The 18869-nt window shown below is 40.2% G+C and overlaps 1 protein-coding gene across 2 annotated transcripts in view; it reads left to right on the top strand.

The window, feature by feature from the left end:
- Positions 1-18377, top strand: part of tei (teiresias) — an 86495-nt gene extending 68118 nt beyond the window's left edge. Inside the window, exons 5-17 of one of the 2 annotated variants that reach the window (XM_034981836.2) lie at positions 8-112; positions 2217-2385; positions 3051-3161; positions 5605-5706; positions 6378-6539; positions 7357-7498; positions 11293-11456; positions 12086-12199; positions 13076-13165; positions 13552-13662; positions 14238-14425; positions 15013-17705; positions 18147-18377. In XM_034981836.2, the coding sequence (XP_034837727.1) occupies positions 8-112; positions 2217-2385; positions 3051-3161; positions 5605-5706; positions 6378-6539; positions 7357-7498; positions 11293-11456; positions 12086-12199; positions 13076-13165; positions 13552-13662; positions 14238-14425; positions 15013-15195 (1641 nt within the window). In that variant the 3' untranslated portion in view covers positions 15196-17705; positions 18147-18377. Of the gene's footprint in view, positions 1-7; positions 113-2216; positions 2386-3050; positions 3162-5604; positions 5707-6377; positions 6540-7356; positions 7499-11292; positions 11457-12085; positions 12200-13075; positions 13166-13551; positions 13663-14237; positions 14426-15012; positions 17752-18146 lie in introns of both variants that reach the window. The other variant, XM_069507120.1, reaches the window with a different exon arrangement.
- Positions 18378-18869: the final 492 nt, after the last annotated feature.

The following is an 18869-nucleotide window of genomic DNA, read 5'->3' as shown; positions in this document are numbered from 1 at the left end:
CGAGCAGCCTCAGAAGCTGGAGAAGGAGCTGCTGGTGGAGCCGCACGCGCGCGCGCGCATCGTGTGCGACCTGCTCAACGTCACCAACCTGCGCTGGTACAAGGACAGCGAGGTGAGAGATCTTAAGAGGTTTCGAGACGACGTCAAGCGCATAGATTTGCTTTGCTTGATCAAGCTGCTTGATGCGCCCATCAAGCGGCTTGATGCACCCGTCAAGCAGCAAGAAGCACTGGTGATGTGTTTATAAAAAGACTATAATTTTAAATACATATCAAAAATTGCGTAACCGGCAGGAATCGAACCTGCATCTTCTGGGTTCGCGCCCGATGCCGCTGCAATGCAAAGTGTCGCTACTAAATGGCATACAGTCGCTTCAGTACTGAGAGAACATACGTATCACAAATTTCGTCACTGGCAGTAAGCGAAACCGTGGCCGAGTTGTTCAAGGCATCGGGCGCGAACCCAGAAGATGCAGGTTCGATTCCTGCCGGTTACGCAATTTTTGATATGTATTTAAAATTATTTAGTAATTTCCTTGAAGTGTAGGTAAAACACTAAAAAATTATATAAAAAAAGACTGTTATTATTACTGGCACTGGTTTATTTTAAATGTGTACAATTTACACAGGATTGACGACGTGTAATGTGTTCGCCCGATGCACCGCGAATGCTTTTTTTTGTTTTGAAGCGAAGACAGGTGTCGGCTGACACCCCGCGCCTCTGACGCCTCGCACGCCCTGGTTTAGTGCAGTTGCACTAAACAAACACTTCTCATTTCGTACGTAATCGTCGTACTTATAGGTAGTCCAGAGGTGGTCGAAGTGATTTTTATCAAAATACAAAGGCGATTTTATTTTCCAGAGTTGTGGGGCGTCTCGGTATAGTGAAATGAGTAATAATAAAAATTCTTTTACGCTCCATTGTTTGCTAATATAATTTTCGCTGGTGTCGCATTACAAAGCGTCGACGTCCGCCATGTCTGACAGTTGATGTGCGAATGAGCTATGCTTGATCAAGCCGACGCTAAAGTCGTATCAAGCAAAACAAGTAAAATCGCATTGCAATCACGCGTCAAGCACGTAAATACATAATTAATTTAACTTAGTATTCATTTAATTATAATATTCATTTTTGTATTTTATAGCTTAGGTATATTTTTCATGTTTAGGTTACTATCGAGTTATTCCTTTGTAAAATATAATAAAATCTGACGCTATTTCTGTTTCTCTAATACCTATCTAAATCTCATCTTATTTCATTGAATTTATCTGACTTTACCAAATTGTGGACAATTTTGTCCCATAAAATTACTCACGGTTAAGTTATTTATAGAATAACGCTGAGCAAAATAATTAGCATTCTGGCCGAGTAGTGTACCGGTAAGAGGTAATTAATATGTAAAGCAAACCCTAGAGACGTAGCAACTTTCAATACATTTCGTGCGAAGCTTGAAGCGGGTTGCCACGTTTCCTGCTTACAATATCGGAAACTTTTAAGGGAATATTCAAAATAACTATCTATAATATTATAAATGTGAAAGTATTGTGTGTTGGTTTGCCCTTCAATCATGCCGGAGTATCGGATTGACGTGATCTTTGGGTTATAGTTAAAGACAGACAGACAGAGACATTTACTATTTTTTATTACGGGAAATCAAAGAGTTTCCACGGGCTTTAAAAAAAACTTCATCTAAATATATAAAAGGAAAAGGTGGCTGACTGACTGACTGACTGACTGACTGACTGACTGATCTATCAACGCACAGCTCAAACTACTGGACGGATCGGGCTGAAATTTGGCATACAGATAGCTACTATGACGTAAGCATCCGCTAAGAAAGGATTTTTGAAAATTCAATCCCTAAGGGGGTGAAATAGGGGTTTCAAATTTGTGTAGTCCACGCGGACGAAGTCGCGAGCATTAGCTAGTTAATTAATATGACAAATCGATATGGTATAACGTGCAGCATGCGTCATACATTGCCTGCCTTCCCACTACTATACATGCAGGAAAAGCAAGCAATACATTTTAAAAAGCTCTTTGATTTTCCGGGATAAAAGTCTCCAGATCTATACCCATGCAAAAAATCACTTCGATCCATTGCTCTGTAGTGTCGTGATTGAAGGAAACAAACAAACGACAACGAATTAAGAATGTTCCTTGTGTATTATGGACTTCCGCAAATAAACGCCTGCTTCTATCCAACGTTCATCTAGCAAGTCAACCTCCCCTCGTCCCCCGGTGGAGGGGAGTCAGCCTGGCGGGAGGGGGATGCGGTAGAGATCCCGCGAGCATCACGTGGCCATGCCGCGAGGTGGCGCTGTGCCGGCCGTGATCGCGCTGGCCGCACTGTCACCGGCGAACCCACGCGATTGCTTATATACGGTGAGTGGAAGTCATCATCATCATCACTCTAGACTCACTTCCAGAATGGCTCTACAGATTGAGGCTTGCCGTCAAAGTGGGGAAGACGTAATGCCATCCTCTTCGGCACGTAACGCCGCAACTCACCCTGCTGGGTCAAACCGTCCTCTGGTCCAGCCAGGTGACGTATCTGGAAGTCACTCTGGATAGAAAACTCACATTGAAGCCGCACACAAAATCTGCGGTCAACAAGACGAGAACGGCTGCCATGTTGCTTTAGCCAAAAAATCGAGACTGCCACGAAACTGAGAATCTACAAAACCTTTATAAGATTCAGGCGCCAGCATGGTATACCAGCACCAGAAAAGGCAATAGAGCCAAACTCTGAGTGCAGCAAGACGTCGCCTTGCGGTAACTCACAGGAGCTCCCAGTTTCATCCGAAACCGCATTATAGACTTCATCGTTCGTCAATGAAAACATATTCTACAAAGCGGACGCTTCAGCCCTCTCGCACATCAAAGGGACCCCCGTACCACAGACGACTACCTGACAGAAACGACTTCCCCCCTCCTCATCCCCTCCTCCATAATAACCATTTCCTTCCGCGTTTAGTTAGTCTCGGTTAAGATTGGCTGCCATGACCGAATTTCGATCAGGAGGAATATACTTAACATTTTGTCAACAGAACCGGTGCGTTCAGTGTATTTGGCGGTGGACGGAAGACGTCTCGACGCCGGTAACACCTGGGTTCCTGTCAGAGACAAAACCGTCCTTGAAGTGCGATGCGTCGCAGAAGGTGAGTAGACTGAATATATTCACAATTTTTCACACAACTTAAAAAAAACTGTCGTTATAATAAAAATCTTATTAGAGCTCTGAAGAGTTGTTTGACCTCATTGCACTATCCTTTTTCTACACGCACGCCACCACAAGCAAAATCACTCTCACCACCTGGATGCCTGGTGCATCTCAACAGCCCGCGTTGTGTCAGATCCGTATTTCCACGCTCATGCAAACTGTGGAATCAACTCTTTCCGGCGGTGTTCCCATTAGATTACAACATGGGGTTATTCAAGGGACGGACCAACAAATTCCAAAAAGGCGGTTCCTCTGGTGCTGCAGATGTTCATGGGCGGCGGTAATCAAGTTAACATCAGTGGACTCGCCTGCTCGTTTATTTACTACTAGCTTATGCTCGCGACTTCGTCCGCGTGGACTACACAAACTTCAAATCCCTATTTCACCCCCTTAGGGGTTGAATTTCCAAAAATCCTTTCTTAGCGGATGCCTACGTCTTAATAGCTATCTGCCTGCCAAATTTCAGCCCGATCCGTCCAGTAGTTTAAGCTGTGCGTTGATAGATCAGTCAGTCAGTCAGTCACCTTTTCATTTTATATATTTAGATTTTTATTTAAAAAAATACTATTATGTACCTACTAATCAAAAAACTTAGCGAGAATAACATGGGTGGTTGGTTGTTTTTTTTCCTACGTGGCAATCCGTTCGTACCAGTTTAGTAACAGTAAAAAGAAAAACGTCTGCTAATCCGCACCTGGCCAGCGTGGCCATGGCCAAACCCTAGTCATATTGAGGGAAAACCCGTGCTCTGTAGTGAGCCGGCGATGGGTTGATTGTGATGAAAAAGAAAAAGTACACAGTGAAGCACTTATCTCTATAAGAGATCTCTACCAGGGACTTGGCAGTGGGAGAGATTGTGAAAGATGAGTAGGTAAAATAAAGATAGAAATTTTCTTGCTTGAGCAACGTTTTTCCACTAGGGGTTTGAAAACGATTGGCAACCCCATTTCTAGCTTGAAAACGTTGCAATCTAGGTTGCATTTCCGAAAGCCAAACGCTCTAGAACTCTCAAAAACCTTAATGGCACGTAATGGCATGTTCTGAAAGCCCTTCTATCGAGGACTGTGGACTCTTTAGCTGGTATTCGAGCTCAATCTACGCTATTCAGCCAGTGTATGATCGGAAAGAAATTAAGCGAAATATCGGTCAAACTGGGACACGAATTTCAAAGCAGTTGAATGAGGTAAAGAATTTTAAGTTAGCACTTCTGCTTGCAATTCGGATTTGAGTATAGAACTCCGTAAACGATTTATGTTCTACAAAACAAGTTCTAATAAGTATATGCCAAGAATATTTTAAGGTTTAGGTATGTTTTACATTGAAAAAGTTAAAATTAAAGTGAAGTTAAATATTAATCACGACGGACTTATCGAGAGTTTTACCTTTTATAATAACCTAACTGCAATATTAACTTGCAACCACTCAATCAAAATGGCGACCTAAACTCAAAAAGCATTTAATAGTCGGTTGAGTCTCGAGTCGGAACGAGACTCCTTAAAAACCATCAACCACCCGCATTTATACAATCGACTCAAGATGGCTTTTTTGCAACGGATCACGTGACTTGCGTTTCAAAGGCGGCAATTTCAAACCGGTAAAGGAGTCGACTGAAAACCGAAAGGTCGACGGTTCAAACGCCGCCCGTTGCACTATTGTCGTACCTACTCCTAGCACAAGCCTGACACTTAGTTGGAGAGGAAAGGGGAATATTAGTCATTTAACATGGCTAATATTCTTTAAATAAAATTAAAAGTGCGATAATAGTACTGCAGAAGAAGTAAATAAGTACAAAATGAGCCGTGATCTCAGAACAAGGACTATTAGAAGTAGCCCTATTGTGACATTTACTGTTAGAGCGAGATAGCTAAATGCATTTAAGCTCTTATTAGAACGTGACAAAATGATTATGTTTTGTCCTTATCACCGTGCCCACTTTTTTTTGTTTGCCAAAATGTATTTGTACGTGAGAGGCAAACAACGGGAAGTGAGGTTATGTTGACTAGTAGGAAGTATTGTTAATAAATGATTGATTCGTTTTGTTGTTTTTTGTTTTTGAAGTTATTGTGCAATTGTGGGTTGCAGTATACTAGGCTACAATAGCCGAAGCGAACGTAAAATAGACGGAATAACATAATTCACAAGTAAGTACCTCTGCTTGAGCGAGAGGGACTGAGGGGGCAACGCTAGTTGCATATCTGGACATATCTGTGGTCGTGATAGCCTAGTGGATTGTGACTATCTCTGTTACACACAATTTCCTTATTATTAAACTAACAGTTGTGAAAATGTATTGCTAACCCTTTTACAACGCTTCCAGCGGAAAAAGATAGCACTATATTTGATTGAGAAGGTTTAAATGTACAGTCTCTGTTTTTACTCAGGTGGTGTACCACCCCCCGAACTGTCGTGGCAGCTGCTAGCGTTGGAGCCTGCTCTGGACCACAGACCTTATTTGCGCATTCATCACACGAATTATTCTATTGGTAAATATTTTCAAGACATTTACATAATATTTTAACTTTTCAAAAAGTCAAACTATTTATTCAGAATAGGTGGTAACATGTTACGCTTACTGATGGAAAATTGTTAATTTGTAAGATGATATAGTGGTGATAATTAATTACGTACTTAAAATAAAACTAGGAGGGTTCCAAACGAGCCCACAAGAAACTCAGCCAGTGGCCCTACCGCGGTTATTTGACAGCTACAATGTCACGATCGCAATCATCTCTGATTGGTTAATGCTCGCTCACTATTGGCCACAATGCATTGTTGCAACAAGAATCGCACAAATTCAGCCAATCAGAACAATTGAGGTTGTAATAATGATTGATGCAGGTTTTAGACAATCGCCCTACCGGTATAAACATGACTTTTAAATTTCACTGGTTTTCATGTAGTTGTTTTACATTAAGTTTTCCCACTTATTTTTAAAAGAACTTTATTTTACAAAAGAATTCAGTGCACATCTTCTTGGCAAGCGTGCTCCATTTTAGCCCGATCAGTCCAGTAGTTTGACCTGTGCGTGGATAGATCAGTCAGTCAGTCAGTCACCTTTTCCTCTTATATTATATTATTAAGAAGATTAGTAGGTATAGATTTAGCTGAACAATTAGTTGAGCACTATTAGCTGACTATTTCTTTCTCTATGTAGAGGGAATGTGGTGGTCGCGAGTGGTGGTGACCGCCGCGCGCGAGCTCCACAACGCGACACTACAGTGCACTGCGCGACAGAGGAGGCCCGACGCGCCGCCCGCGCCGCACCCCGCACCCCCGCCCGACGCGCTCACTGCCAAACTGGAGATACACGTCACTTGTGAGTACATCCCTGTGCTGCCGCACAATTGGTTCATCATTCACCGTGCACTTCTCTCGTTCTTGGAAAGTATACTGACTATACTAGTAGGGTAGGTACAGAATTCTAACTATAACCACGCTCGACGATGACGTGAAAATATCAAAGAAACCTAGTCATTTAGTCTACTTTAGCGTCAACTGTCTCAAATGTAGGTAACATTTGACGCCTGCCGGTGACGCCGAAGCCTCGACGTTTTGTTAGAAGTTCCCTAACTGTCGTGGACTGTGCTGTTACAGTAGCCGGCTAATGACTTCTATATGTATACCTATAGAGGTCATTGTAGCCGGCAGGAAATATTGTACCCACATCGACCTTTAGAAAGACATTTCGACTTCGTAGAGCGTTGTCTCTGTCACTCATACTATGTGACGTTTTGTCGGTCTCAACGACAGAGACAACGCTCTACGAAACCGCTATTTCTCTTCTATAGGTCGATGTACAATATTTCTTGCCAGGTACTGTACTATCTACGTATTTACGATCCGTACACGATAAATCGTGTTGATTATACACATCGTAACTTTGGGCAGGGCACATAGTTCGTAAATCCGATATACGTTGGGGTCCCAAGGTGCTAGAATGGCGACCTCGCACCGGAAGACGCGGTGTTGGAAGACCCCCCACTAGGGGGACGGACGACATCAGACGGGTCGCAGGGAGCCGCTGGATGGCGGCGGCGCAAGACCGTGGCGTGTGGAAGTCCCTACAAGAGACCTATGTCCAGCTGTGGACGCCTATCGGTTGATGATGATGATACACATCCTTGTTTTGCTAGATCCGCCATCCTTCGTGATCTCCCGCTGGCCGGGGTTCGGGGTGTCTCTGTCCGCGGGAGGGGCGGCCGCGCTGCGCTGTGACGTGGACGCCAACCCGCCAGCGCGCGCTACGTGGATGCGCGACACTGATCGACCTTCCAGGTTAGTGATCCCCATCAACCCATGACGAGCCGTGATAGCCTTTTATTCCGCTGCTAAAAATGCAATTAAGCATCCCGCACAAGAGCGGGTATGTGGGACTCACTGGCACTGTGAGACTTTCTGGCACACAACAGCATACCCACTAAAACCCCAGCGTGCGACAAGGATTTGTACTACGCAACTCTCGGGAGTTCCATAGTCCTTTGGTAATACGATTACTATATTACGCCTTAGTCCGAAGCAAGCTCGAAACAAGCACCTGTGTCTGGCATCCGTACGAGGCAAAGTACGGGCTTATATTAGAAAAAGTACAAAAGGCCTTCCTAAGATACCTGTATAAACGTTGCTATGGATATTATCCTTTCCTATACCCAACCAAATTTCTGTTAGGTTGCTTAGGTTTCAACTCCCTGGAGGTCAGACGCATTTGCGACCAACTCAAAATTATGTGTCAAATTTTGCGAGGAGATGTTAATGCTCCAGAACTTCATAACCAACTGTGTCGCATACGTGTCCCTGAATCCAACAGTAATCTTCGTCCACGAAAAAATAAACTTTTCGTGGTCCCACATCATCGCACTATTGCTAGATCTATGTCACCTATACCCCGTTCATTAGCATCATTCAACGCGCTTTTGGACAATAATGCTCAATGGGACCCATTTAATGATGGGTCTATAATACTGGTTCGGGAGTTACTGAAGTACGCTGAGAGCATTGCATGAATATGTCATTCAATGTTCTCAGCGTACATATTCAAAATTCTTTGATCTTTTATCGTTTTGTATTTTATGTCTTTTTTCTTGTACCTTTATTTGTATTTAAATTTATTATTAATCATCTAGTTAGTGTAAGTGGCACTGCCGTTCTAATTAGATATAAAATAAATAAAATAAATAAATAAATAAATAAAATAAAAATAAGGCATCTCAGGATCCCTGCCGTGCCGTGCTCCTATTCGGGAGGTCAGCCCCCAGCTAAACATGCAGGAAAAGCCAACCACTACGAAGCACCACACAAATCCCAAAACACACTCGACGTACGTTTCGCCTCGACACCTCCGATAAAAATATGCCTCAAATGAATGTAATTTTATTGTTTAGGAGTTGGCTAAATTTTCACAATCATTGAAAATGTTTGAATGTGCGAGAGAGAAGGAAACTCAAATAATCACAGCGCCTGAATAAACAAAAATTCTTCTATTCAAGTAATGAATTATTTAGCAACTAATTTATTCCTCAAACAAAATTATGAATGCTACCAAAAGTCGAAACTCAGAATTATCACAATCTACCTCGGACGGAGTCTCAACTTTTATAAGTTACTACTTTTGCGATGTTTCGTTTTATTTCTTGTGAAAATTCGTGATTAAGGAATTAAGTTTAATTAGCTGGGAAGATGTAGACGCGCCGAAATTGCGGCGAAAATTGCAACTTTGGGAATGATAACTTCAATACTTAGGAGCTTGCGACAAATATAGTTCTACCAGGAAATCTTGAAACTTGACGGTGATTTACTAGGACTACTATTTTTGTTTGACATCCATTTTAGGGTTCCGTACCTCAAAAGGAAAAACGGAACCCTTATAGGATCACTTTGTTGTCTGTCTGTCTGTCTATCGGTCTATCAAGAAACCTACAGGGTACTTCCCGTTGACCTAGAATCATGAAAGGCAGGTCTTATAGCAGGCATTAGGGAAAAATCTGAAAACCGTGTATTTGTGGTTACATCACACAAAAAAATTAGTTGTGGTCATGAACTAATAATTAGTATTTTCAATTTTCGAAGTAAGACAGCTATATCAAGTGGGATATCATTTGAAAGGGCTTCACCTGTGCATTCTAAAACAGATTTTTATTTATTTTTAATTGTTATACATCATAGTTTTTGAATTATCGTGCAAAATGTCAAAAAAATACGACTGTAGTACGGAACCCTCGTTGCGCGAGCCTGACTCGCACTTGGCCGGTTTTTATTTTGAGCTTGAAATAGCCTGAATAACTCAACAATTAAGGAGCGTACGGAATTCCGAATGGTCAGAGGTTCCCCCCCGTTGCACTATTGTCGTACCTACACCTAGCACAAGCTTTACGTTTACTTGGAGGGGAAAGGGAAAAGTCATGATTGACATGGCTAATATTCTTTAAAAAAATGAAATCTTGATACTTGACTGCTATTTACCAGTATTAGTAAATACTAATACAAACAAATGTTTGACAACCTTTTTTGCGTTTAAAGTTTGGAATTAAGTTATGATAAAGTGTATATGGAAGTAAACTAACTTGCAAGGTGTCTACACGCCACGGCTTATAATGTGTACAGTAAAACAATAAGTACTTCAGGTCACTGGTAGTAGGGCGTCATTATTATATCATATCTCATATCAACTCAACCCACTATCAACCCATTGCCCGCCCAGTATCGAGCACATGCACTCAGTGGCATGGGTTTTCTCTTAGAATGTGACGGTTTAAAGCCATAGGCCAAGTGCAGATTGCGAAACTTCACACACCTTTGAGAACATTATGGAGAACTCTCAGGCATGCCGATTTCCTCACAATGTCAATGTTAAAATTAACTATAATTACATTTTTTTTAATTGTACAGGTTTCTTACATTTCTATCTCGCCAAACTGGTGGGGGCAGTTTGTTGGCGAGGTGGCGCTCTTAATACTAAGTACATAACTTACTACTATATTTCCTTAACGCTATCCATACAGCTTTATCTATACTTATAATAAAACTGTACTACACACTTAAATCTATATTTTTTTTTTAAAGAAAATTAGCCATGTTAAATAAAAATAAACTTTCCTCTCCAACTAAGCGTAAAGCTTGTGCTAGGAGTAGGTACGACAATAGTGCAACGGGCGGGGTTTTAACCGTCGACCTTTCGGTTTTCAGTACACTCCTTTACCCGTTGAGCTATATACATTAAAGAGAGAATATTTCATCAGATGAAATCCAATCCTGATCGGGCCAAATTGTTTAATAAATAAGGTCGATGGGAAATCATCCTAAAATCGGATCATCGGATATTCCATTTAGGATTTTCGGTTTATCGGATATGATCAGTAGGCGTAGAATTAATTTAAAGAATTAAATTACAGGAAGGGATAAATAAACTCATCAACAACCCATCGCAAGCTCATTTTCGCCTATAGCATAGGCGAAAAAAAAGAAACGGGCCGAATTGAGAACCACCTCCTTTTTGGAAGTCGGTTAAAAATGAGCGACAGGTAGAAAGCGCTAGGTAGAAGAAGATACAGAACGCGGCAGAAAGTAATATACATCGGCCTTTAGAATGACATTTCGGCTTTGTAGAGCGTACCTCACTCATGCCTATGTGACGTTTTGTCGGTCTCAACGACAGGGACAACGCTCTACAAATCTGCTAACTCCTTCTAAAAGAGTACATTACTTTTGGCCGCGTACTGTACTAGCTTTTATTTATTTATTTTACATATACAAGTTAGCCCTTGACTGCAATCTCACCTGGTGGTAAGTGATGATGCAGTCTAAGATAGAAGCGGGCTAACCTGGAAGGGGTATAGCACCTTTGGTTTCTACACGGCATCGTAGCGGAACGCTCAATCGCTGGGCGGCACGGCTTTGCTGCTAGAGTGGTAACTAACCACGGCTGAAGTCTCCGACCGGACCAGACTAGAAGAAATTTAGAAATTCCCAAATTTCCCCTGCCGAGAATCGAACCTGGGACCTCCTACTGATAAGATGTAGTCTCACCTCTGCGCTAGGGAGGTCGTCAAAAATGCCAACTGTAACCTTTTTTCTAGTTCCCCAACACCTCTAGAGGCGGGTGCTGAAGATGGGACAACCCTGGGCTCAGCCACTCTGCGCTGGGCGCGGCTGAGGGAGTCGCACGGTGGCTGGTACAGATGCAGAGCGCGCTGGATGGACATCGAGTATTCTTCCATTGGCTACTACCTCAATGTGCTGGGTACGTACTTGTGCCACTACTGAAGAAAGGGCGACCCTTCCCCCCCTTCCTTACTACAGGAAAAAGTGTAGTCTGAGTCATCATCATCATAATCACCATCATTATTATCGTCGTCGTCATCGTCGCCGGCGTCGCCGTCGCCGTCGTCGTCGTCGTCGTCATTGTCGTCGCCGTCGTCGTCGTTGTTGTCGTCGCCGTCGTCATCATCAGTATCATCATGGTTGACCTATAGACGCTCACTGCTGGACATAAGAGAGAGAGCTGAGCTGCGAAGGTTAAACCTTCGTTATTTTATTAAAGCTGAAAGTTTCTCTGCGTATTGTCTCCAATACTGAGAGGAACGATCAGTGACTATGAAGTTTGAATCATGGTGGATTTGGATAACAGGAGGTCTGCTAATGCTTTGTTTTCCGGTGCGAGGTCGCCATTCCAGCACCTTGAGACCCCCAACGTCTATCGGTTGAGCGACATAGCGACATTGCGACATAGCGCAACCAGTTGAGCTATGTCGGTTACTCTAGTTCTCCTACGGATCTTCTCATTTTTGATTTGATCACGTAGAGAAACTCCAAGCATAGCTCTCTTCATCGATTTTAGAGATTTTATTGACTGTTATTATTTATTAACAGCATCCGATGAAAATCCACAAACGGGGACAGAATCTGATGGAAAAGAGGAAGAACCTGATCATCAGAAAGTAGAGGTGCCACTAGGAGGAAACGTACAGTTACACTGCCCTAAAGGTAAAGGTGGTTCCAGACAGATAGAGCCTCAATAGCTCAACGGTTAAGGAGCGGACTGAAATCCGAAAGGTTGGCGGTTCAAATCCCACCCGTTGCACTATTGTCGTACCCACTCCTAACACGAGCATTGCGCTTAGTTGGAGGGAAAAGGGGATGTTAGTCATGAGTCATGGTTAATATCAGTACCCTAATTATAAATGCGAAAGTGTGTTTGTTTGTTGGTTTATTGGTTTGTTGGTTTGTCCTTCATGGGTAATAAAGTGGGTTCATAAAGTAAGTACCGAAACACTGTTATCAGATCCTCGTCAATATAGTTTAGTTTTTCTAACCTCATACTTCTTACATGAAGGCTTGAGGAGAGAGTGTGGTGAGATGTGTTTTTATTTTATTTTTATTTTGTTTATTTGAAAGTAATCAACAGCGTAAATACATAATTATTATTTAAATTTAAATCTAGGTATAACAGAAGGCCAAAAGAGATTACTTAAAATTATAATTAAAACTATTTTAACAGAATAGATTTAGAATAAATGTAGGTATATACAATAATAAAATTACAACAGTGTGTGTATGCTTGTGTGTGTGTGTGTGTATGCGTGTGTGCTTGTGTGTGTGTGTGTGTGGGCGTGTGTGTAAGTGGGAGTGTGTGATTGCATGTATATTTAGATGTTAGCTACTTTTTTTTTCTACGATGATAGTTTAAGAGCGTTGACGTATGGGACTGCTTTGCAAAGGGCATTTACCTGAGGTTCTTTGTTTCATAGTTCATAACAAACCGTTTTGATCCTTACACAATTTTTAATATTTTTGACTTTGATAAAGATTTTTGAGTATTTAGAGTTAGTTTGTAGTGTTTTAGAGTTTTAGTTTTTGCAGGTAGCGTGGGGTGCTGGTGGCGCCGCGTGGTGGGCAACGCCACGGACGCGTGGGCGCCCGCTGGCTCGCACCACGCACATGGCGTGCTTGGTAAGTAACTATTATTATTTACTGTATTGTTTTAGAAAGTCATTTTGCAGACTTTTTGATAGAAAATGAGCTATTTCTTTATGTTTGCGACACGATTACAATTGATATTTGCAAAAATGGATATAATATACAGGATGTAACCAGAACGCTAGCATATCTGACTGACGTCAACGAACGTTGCATAAGTAGGCCACTCGGAGTCAATGCCGCGTGTAGGAATTGACCCGAGTTTTACACGCTATACATTGCAGATTTGAAAAATACTAAATCACTAAAACTACAAAATTCTACAATTCTACTAAAACATTCCCTAAGGGGGCAAAATAGGGGTTTGAAATTTGTGGTTTGATAAAGTCGCGGGCATGAGCAAGTAATTTATAAAACAGGTATAAAAGAAGCCCTGTACGAAGAAGGAGGCGAGTACCGCTGCGTGGGCGCCCGGGCGCCGGACCTCAAGCGATTACGGGAGCTCAAACGAGTCACTCTGAGGGTCACAGGTAACACTTACCCCCTTTTTGTTATTTACTGAAATATTTACCTACTTAACTTATAAACATATTTTGGTCAGTCGTTTTGTCATTAAATAATTCCTCAATAGGGTCTTGGACTGTAGTAATAAAATAAAAGTGATTTTTTTTGTATAGCGGTAGTTTATGGGGCCAGAATTAAAAAATCCTGATTTTTATTTATTTTTAAAATAATTAATTATTAACGTCACACTGTACGAAAAGCGATTAATGACGTCACATGGCGTAAATGACTAAAAATATTTTACAATTTTTTAACATAAAAAATATTTTTCCGCAGCAATAACTCTGTTTTTATGTAAAAAATTGGAAAGTATTGTCCTTTACGGATGGTGACGTCATTATTCACATGACGTAAAATAAAAAAATAAATCATCCCTTACTCATATCAATACACACGTCAGTGTCTCCCTCCGCCTTGTTCTTATAAGACAAAATCTAATAAGAACGGGGACGCACTTATTAATTTTTATGAGATCCGTCTCGTCTATATCCCTACTAGCAATACGCTGCCTTACTAATTGTGATCAATATGGACCCCCTAGGTGGTGCAACAGCGACGGCCGTAAGCGCAGACCCCACGCCTAGCGGCTGGCGGCTAGAGTGCGGCGCATGCGGCCGAAACTTGCGCGTCCTCTGGCTACGCGGGGGACGCTCTACTCCCGCCATATTGACGCCAGACCTGGCCCAACATTGCTGGAAGGCGATACTGCTAGTGCCAGAACCTGATGAGGTACATATACAACAAAAGGGGTAACCGTCCATGTTCGTATTTTTTTAATTCAGATACAAGTTAGCCATTGACTACAATCTCACCTGGTGGTAAGTTACTATGCAGTCCTTGGAAGCGGGCTCGGGATTTTTAATAAACCCATGCCCCTTTGGTTTCTACACGGCATCGTACCGGAATGCCAAATCGGTTGGCAGCACGACGTTGCCGGCATTGGTAACTACAAACGGCCGTAGCCTCCCACCAGACTAGACCAGAGACAATTCAGAAATCATAAATGCCCAAATTGCCCCTGCCGGGAATCGAGCCCGGGACCTCCCACTTATAAGACCACTGCACTCATCACTGCGCTAGGGAGGTCGTCAACGATATAGAGAATTATCATCATCATGCCGGTTTCCTCACGATGTTTTCCTTCACCGTTAAATACTTAAAAGGCACATAACTCCAACTTAGAGATAGAACTTAGAGGAGGCTCGGGATCGAATCCCCGATCTCCGATTAGGATGCGGACGTCTTAAGTACTAGGATATCATAGGATATCATAGCTATTTTTTAAATAGTTGTATAATATTTTTTTTTCTACATAGGTCTGGTGTGTAGCCGTATCCTCAAACGGCGGTGCCGTGGCGGTGTTCCCTCGTCGCACCGTGCAAGCCTCTCCGTCACCAGCACGACACGCAGTACGAGCTCTACAGGCCGGTACGAACAAGGTACGCGTTGTACATGTGACGGTATTCATTGCAGTTGCAACGTTATTAACCATGGTTTAAAAGTTTCGAACAATTTTGTACCTTGTTACTATTGGGGTAAGGTTGGTTTTCCGCTGCGAGTGCTTGTCCAAAATTTATTGGAGTTGAGTCGTTATTGGTTTTGGTTTAAATGTTTTTAAACTATTTAGAATCTTTTTTATATGTCGTTAAGGTTGGTTTTCGCTGCGTGGGGATGTTAGGTACCTTACTTTATCTCATCTAAATAAAAAATCCCCCATTATTTATTGATTTTAAAATCTTTTTTATCAATTTTAATTAGCTTAGTATTTATAAGAATCTTTTGGGTTTCACGTTATGCAATGCTCAATTTAAGAATAGTTAAGTAGCAATAAATAAGACATTTTTTGTATGGAATGGAAATTTTAACTCGCAGTGGATTTTTATAGAAGCTCAAATATCAACCTTTCCTATACAAGCCCTGTAATCGAATCCTCTTGTAGAAAAATTGACATAAAACGACTGAACAAAACATAACATTAAGGGCAGTGTTATGTTTTTATTTATTTTTGTAATTTACTAAAAATAATATGAAATTAATTATAAGTTATCTTTATACGTTTAGACTACTTACACTTCAAAGTATTATACGAAAGTGTATGTATATTTGTTAGATTATTCAATTGAATTTAAGACCGGTTTCTTTTCTTGAGCGTTCATTTAAATGCATATAAAAGATTTCATACAATTAGATGAAATTAATGTGCAACATAACTCAAAATGACATAACTCAAAATAACTCGAAACAGTTGTAATCAGAAGAAACCGGTCGTAAAAACAGTTGTATTTCTATTAACCATACCAAAGATTTATTTTAAGCCTATTCTAACTATACTATGTTACGTTAAGGCCCTTATGCTCTTAGTAAAACACATGATATGATATTTACTAAGCTCTTCGTCCTGTATAGAATTGTAATAGTAGTTCCATACTATAATAATAGCCTTTTGTGTGGTTTAGTCCTCGAAGATCCAATAAACAGTACCTGCGTCTTCTAATCCATTTATTTTTGACACTGTTGTATAATGAATATGCCTTCTTCAACGTCGTTATCAGATGTTTAATTCAATACACTCGTAAATACTTATGAGATAACTCATTGAAACACCATGTAATACTTCTTTAACACATTTATGCTTGTCGAAACACATTAAATACTTCTTTTACATCTTTATCACCAGTTACAACAATACTTCACACTTTTTGAGATTACCTCCCAGCTCTAAAGCTCCAAACGAATTAATCTTAGAAAAACGCCATTTATGCCGACCAAACGTCACGTTTCTTTTTTTCATTCCTCCCACAGAAAAAAATGCAAAGTGTATGCCATTGGTTTGAATTGAAAACATCCCACCAATAACAGCCTCTTTGAAATTGCATCCAATGAGATTACTCCTAAATCTTAATGCAGTTGTAAAAAGTATGTGATTTGACTCAAACGATAAATTATTATTTGAAAATCATGACATTTGCTTAATAAACTGTATTCAAAAACTTTTGCCATAACATTTCGATATACCTAAGTAATTATGAACAAAAGTTGTTATGAACATTGTAATTCTCTATATTACTTATTGAAAAATTTATAGACATCGAATTATAGTCGTATATTTACGAGTATATAAACATAAGAACATTATTGTATGCAAGGCGCAGGATATGGAGTGCTGTACAACAATAAATAAATGCATTTCCTTTCTTTCCTTTTTTCTTTTCTTTCTGTGTGTGGGACGCAGATTGCAGGGTGCGAGATAGGGGTATTCTGGCTTAGTTATAAACAGGGACTATCAGAATCACGGAACAGAAAAAACAGTGGAAGTGCTAAGTAGGCGTGGCACGCGTGCCACAATTAAGCGTAGTTACGCTTAACTGATCCCAGTCGCGTTCTAACATCGCGTGGAGTTGGTAGTCTCGCGACAAATTCATATTGCCCTAGCAATGCCGTACTGCCGTTTTGTAGTGTAAAAATGATAGTAGGAGATAAAATCTTAAAAATGGAGGTGTTTCGTATTATCGGTAAGTACGATTTTCATTGTTTTCTAATAAATCTTAATTTATTTCAATTTACTAATATTTAATAGAATGGTTAGTCAAAATCAACCTTAAACAATTAAGATAAAGTTTATTTTGGATTGATTCTATTCCGAAAGTACTTCGCTCCGTGTTCGCTACTCAAATAGTGATGTGGCCAAGTAGAATATTGAATTTATCGATTGATATCGATAGATATAAATAAATAGTAACGCAATAATTATAATTTATTAATGAGTGAGACGTTGCATTGATCACTAAATAGACATCAGTAGTTCCTCTAACCTTCATTTAAAATATTTTTAGGTTTCCCAAAGATGCAAGCATCAAAGAGAAATGGATAGATGCAACAGGTAGAGTTAATTGGATGCCAACCAAATCAAGCATGATATGCTCTGAACATTTTTTTAGAAGTCGATTTTATAATATCAAATAAAGGATATAGATATACGAAACCTACTGCGCTTCCATCAATGAAAATCGTTAAGTCTTTTAATCAAATAACCTTGTTTTATTTTATTACTTTCAGTAAGTATTGAAAATACTTGATATTATAATACAAAACAACACACCTCTTAGTTATATTTTTGTATGAAGATTAACTGACTATATATCAAATTTGATTCATAAACACACTAATTAATTTTTCTCCTATTCATTTTTATATAGGTACTAGATGATGCCCGCGACTTCGTCCGCGTGGATTTAGGTTTTTAAAAATCCTGTGGGAACTTTTCAACTTTCCGGGATAAAAAGTAGCCTATGTCCTTTCCCGGGATGCAAGCTATCTCTGTACCAAATTTCATCAAAAACGGTTGATCGGTTGAACCGTGAAAAGCTAGCAGACAGACAGACAGACAGACACACTTTCGCATTTATAATATTAGTACGGATTTATTCTCAAAATTTAATTTTGGTTTCAGCCACAAAATGATAAATGTGGTCACTCCAGGTTCTTCAAAAAGACAAAGTGATTCGGAGATTCCTGCGTCTAATCACGTTACCGATTTGATGAAGGCAATAGTCGAAAAATATATACATAAATGTTCGCATACACCATTTATTAAAATTAAAAATAAGACTTTCGAAACGCCAGTTTCTTAACAAATATGTTTTATTTCAAGGGCAATAAATAAAATTTATCTATTTTCATACGTTGCAGTATTTATTGTGCATACTTGTAAAAGGCATGCATACATACCAGCACTTTTATTCAATTTTATAATTACCTTTTTTAATTTTATTTTTGCGAATGAACAAAATAACGAGTATCTATCGATATCGATAGGTAATTCATTGAGCTACGTGGTGCAGCCTTAACTGAGTAGGAAAAAAAATCGACCGATCACGCAAATGTCAACCATATGTTTAAAGTAATTAAGTTTATAATTGCTACTACTTAGAATACCGCCATCTATGGTCAAGTAGCGGAATTAATTGGACAAATTGAATCTAGTGTGACGTGAGTGTGACTATAGCTCGTAAATACGTTCTTCCGCTAAAGCAAAATAAATCTTATTTCTAGAACGTCAGGGTTTGTTTCCAAATCTGTGACGTAGGCTAGTTTTGACTAAACTTAAACGACAAATCAAATGATTTGTTTCTTTGTAGTGCAATATATGACTATCGGTATATTTGTATGAGTT

Source organism: Maniola hyperantus, chromosome 25, assembly GCF_902806685.2.
Source record: "Maniola hyperantus chromosome 25, iAphHyp1.2, whole genome shotgun sequence".
Taxonomy (NCBI): domain Eukaryota; kingdom Metazoa; phylum Arthropoda; class Insecta; order Lepidoptera; family Nymphalidae; genus Maniola; species Maniola hyperantus.
This window is presented reverse-complemented; position numbering and strand designations above follow the sequence as displayed.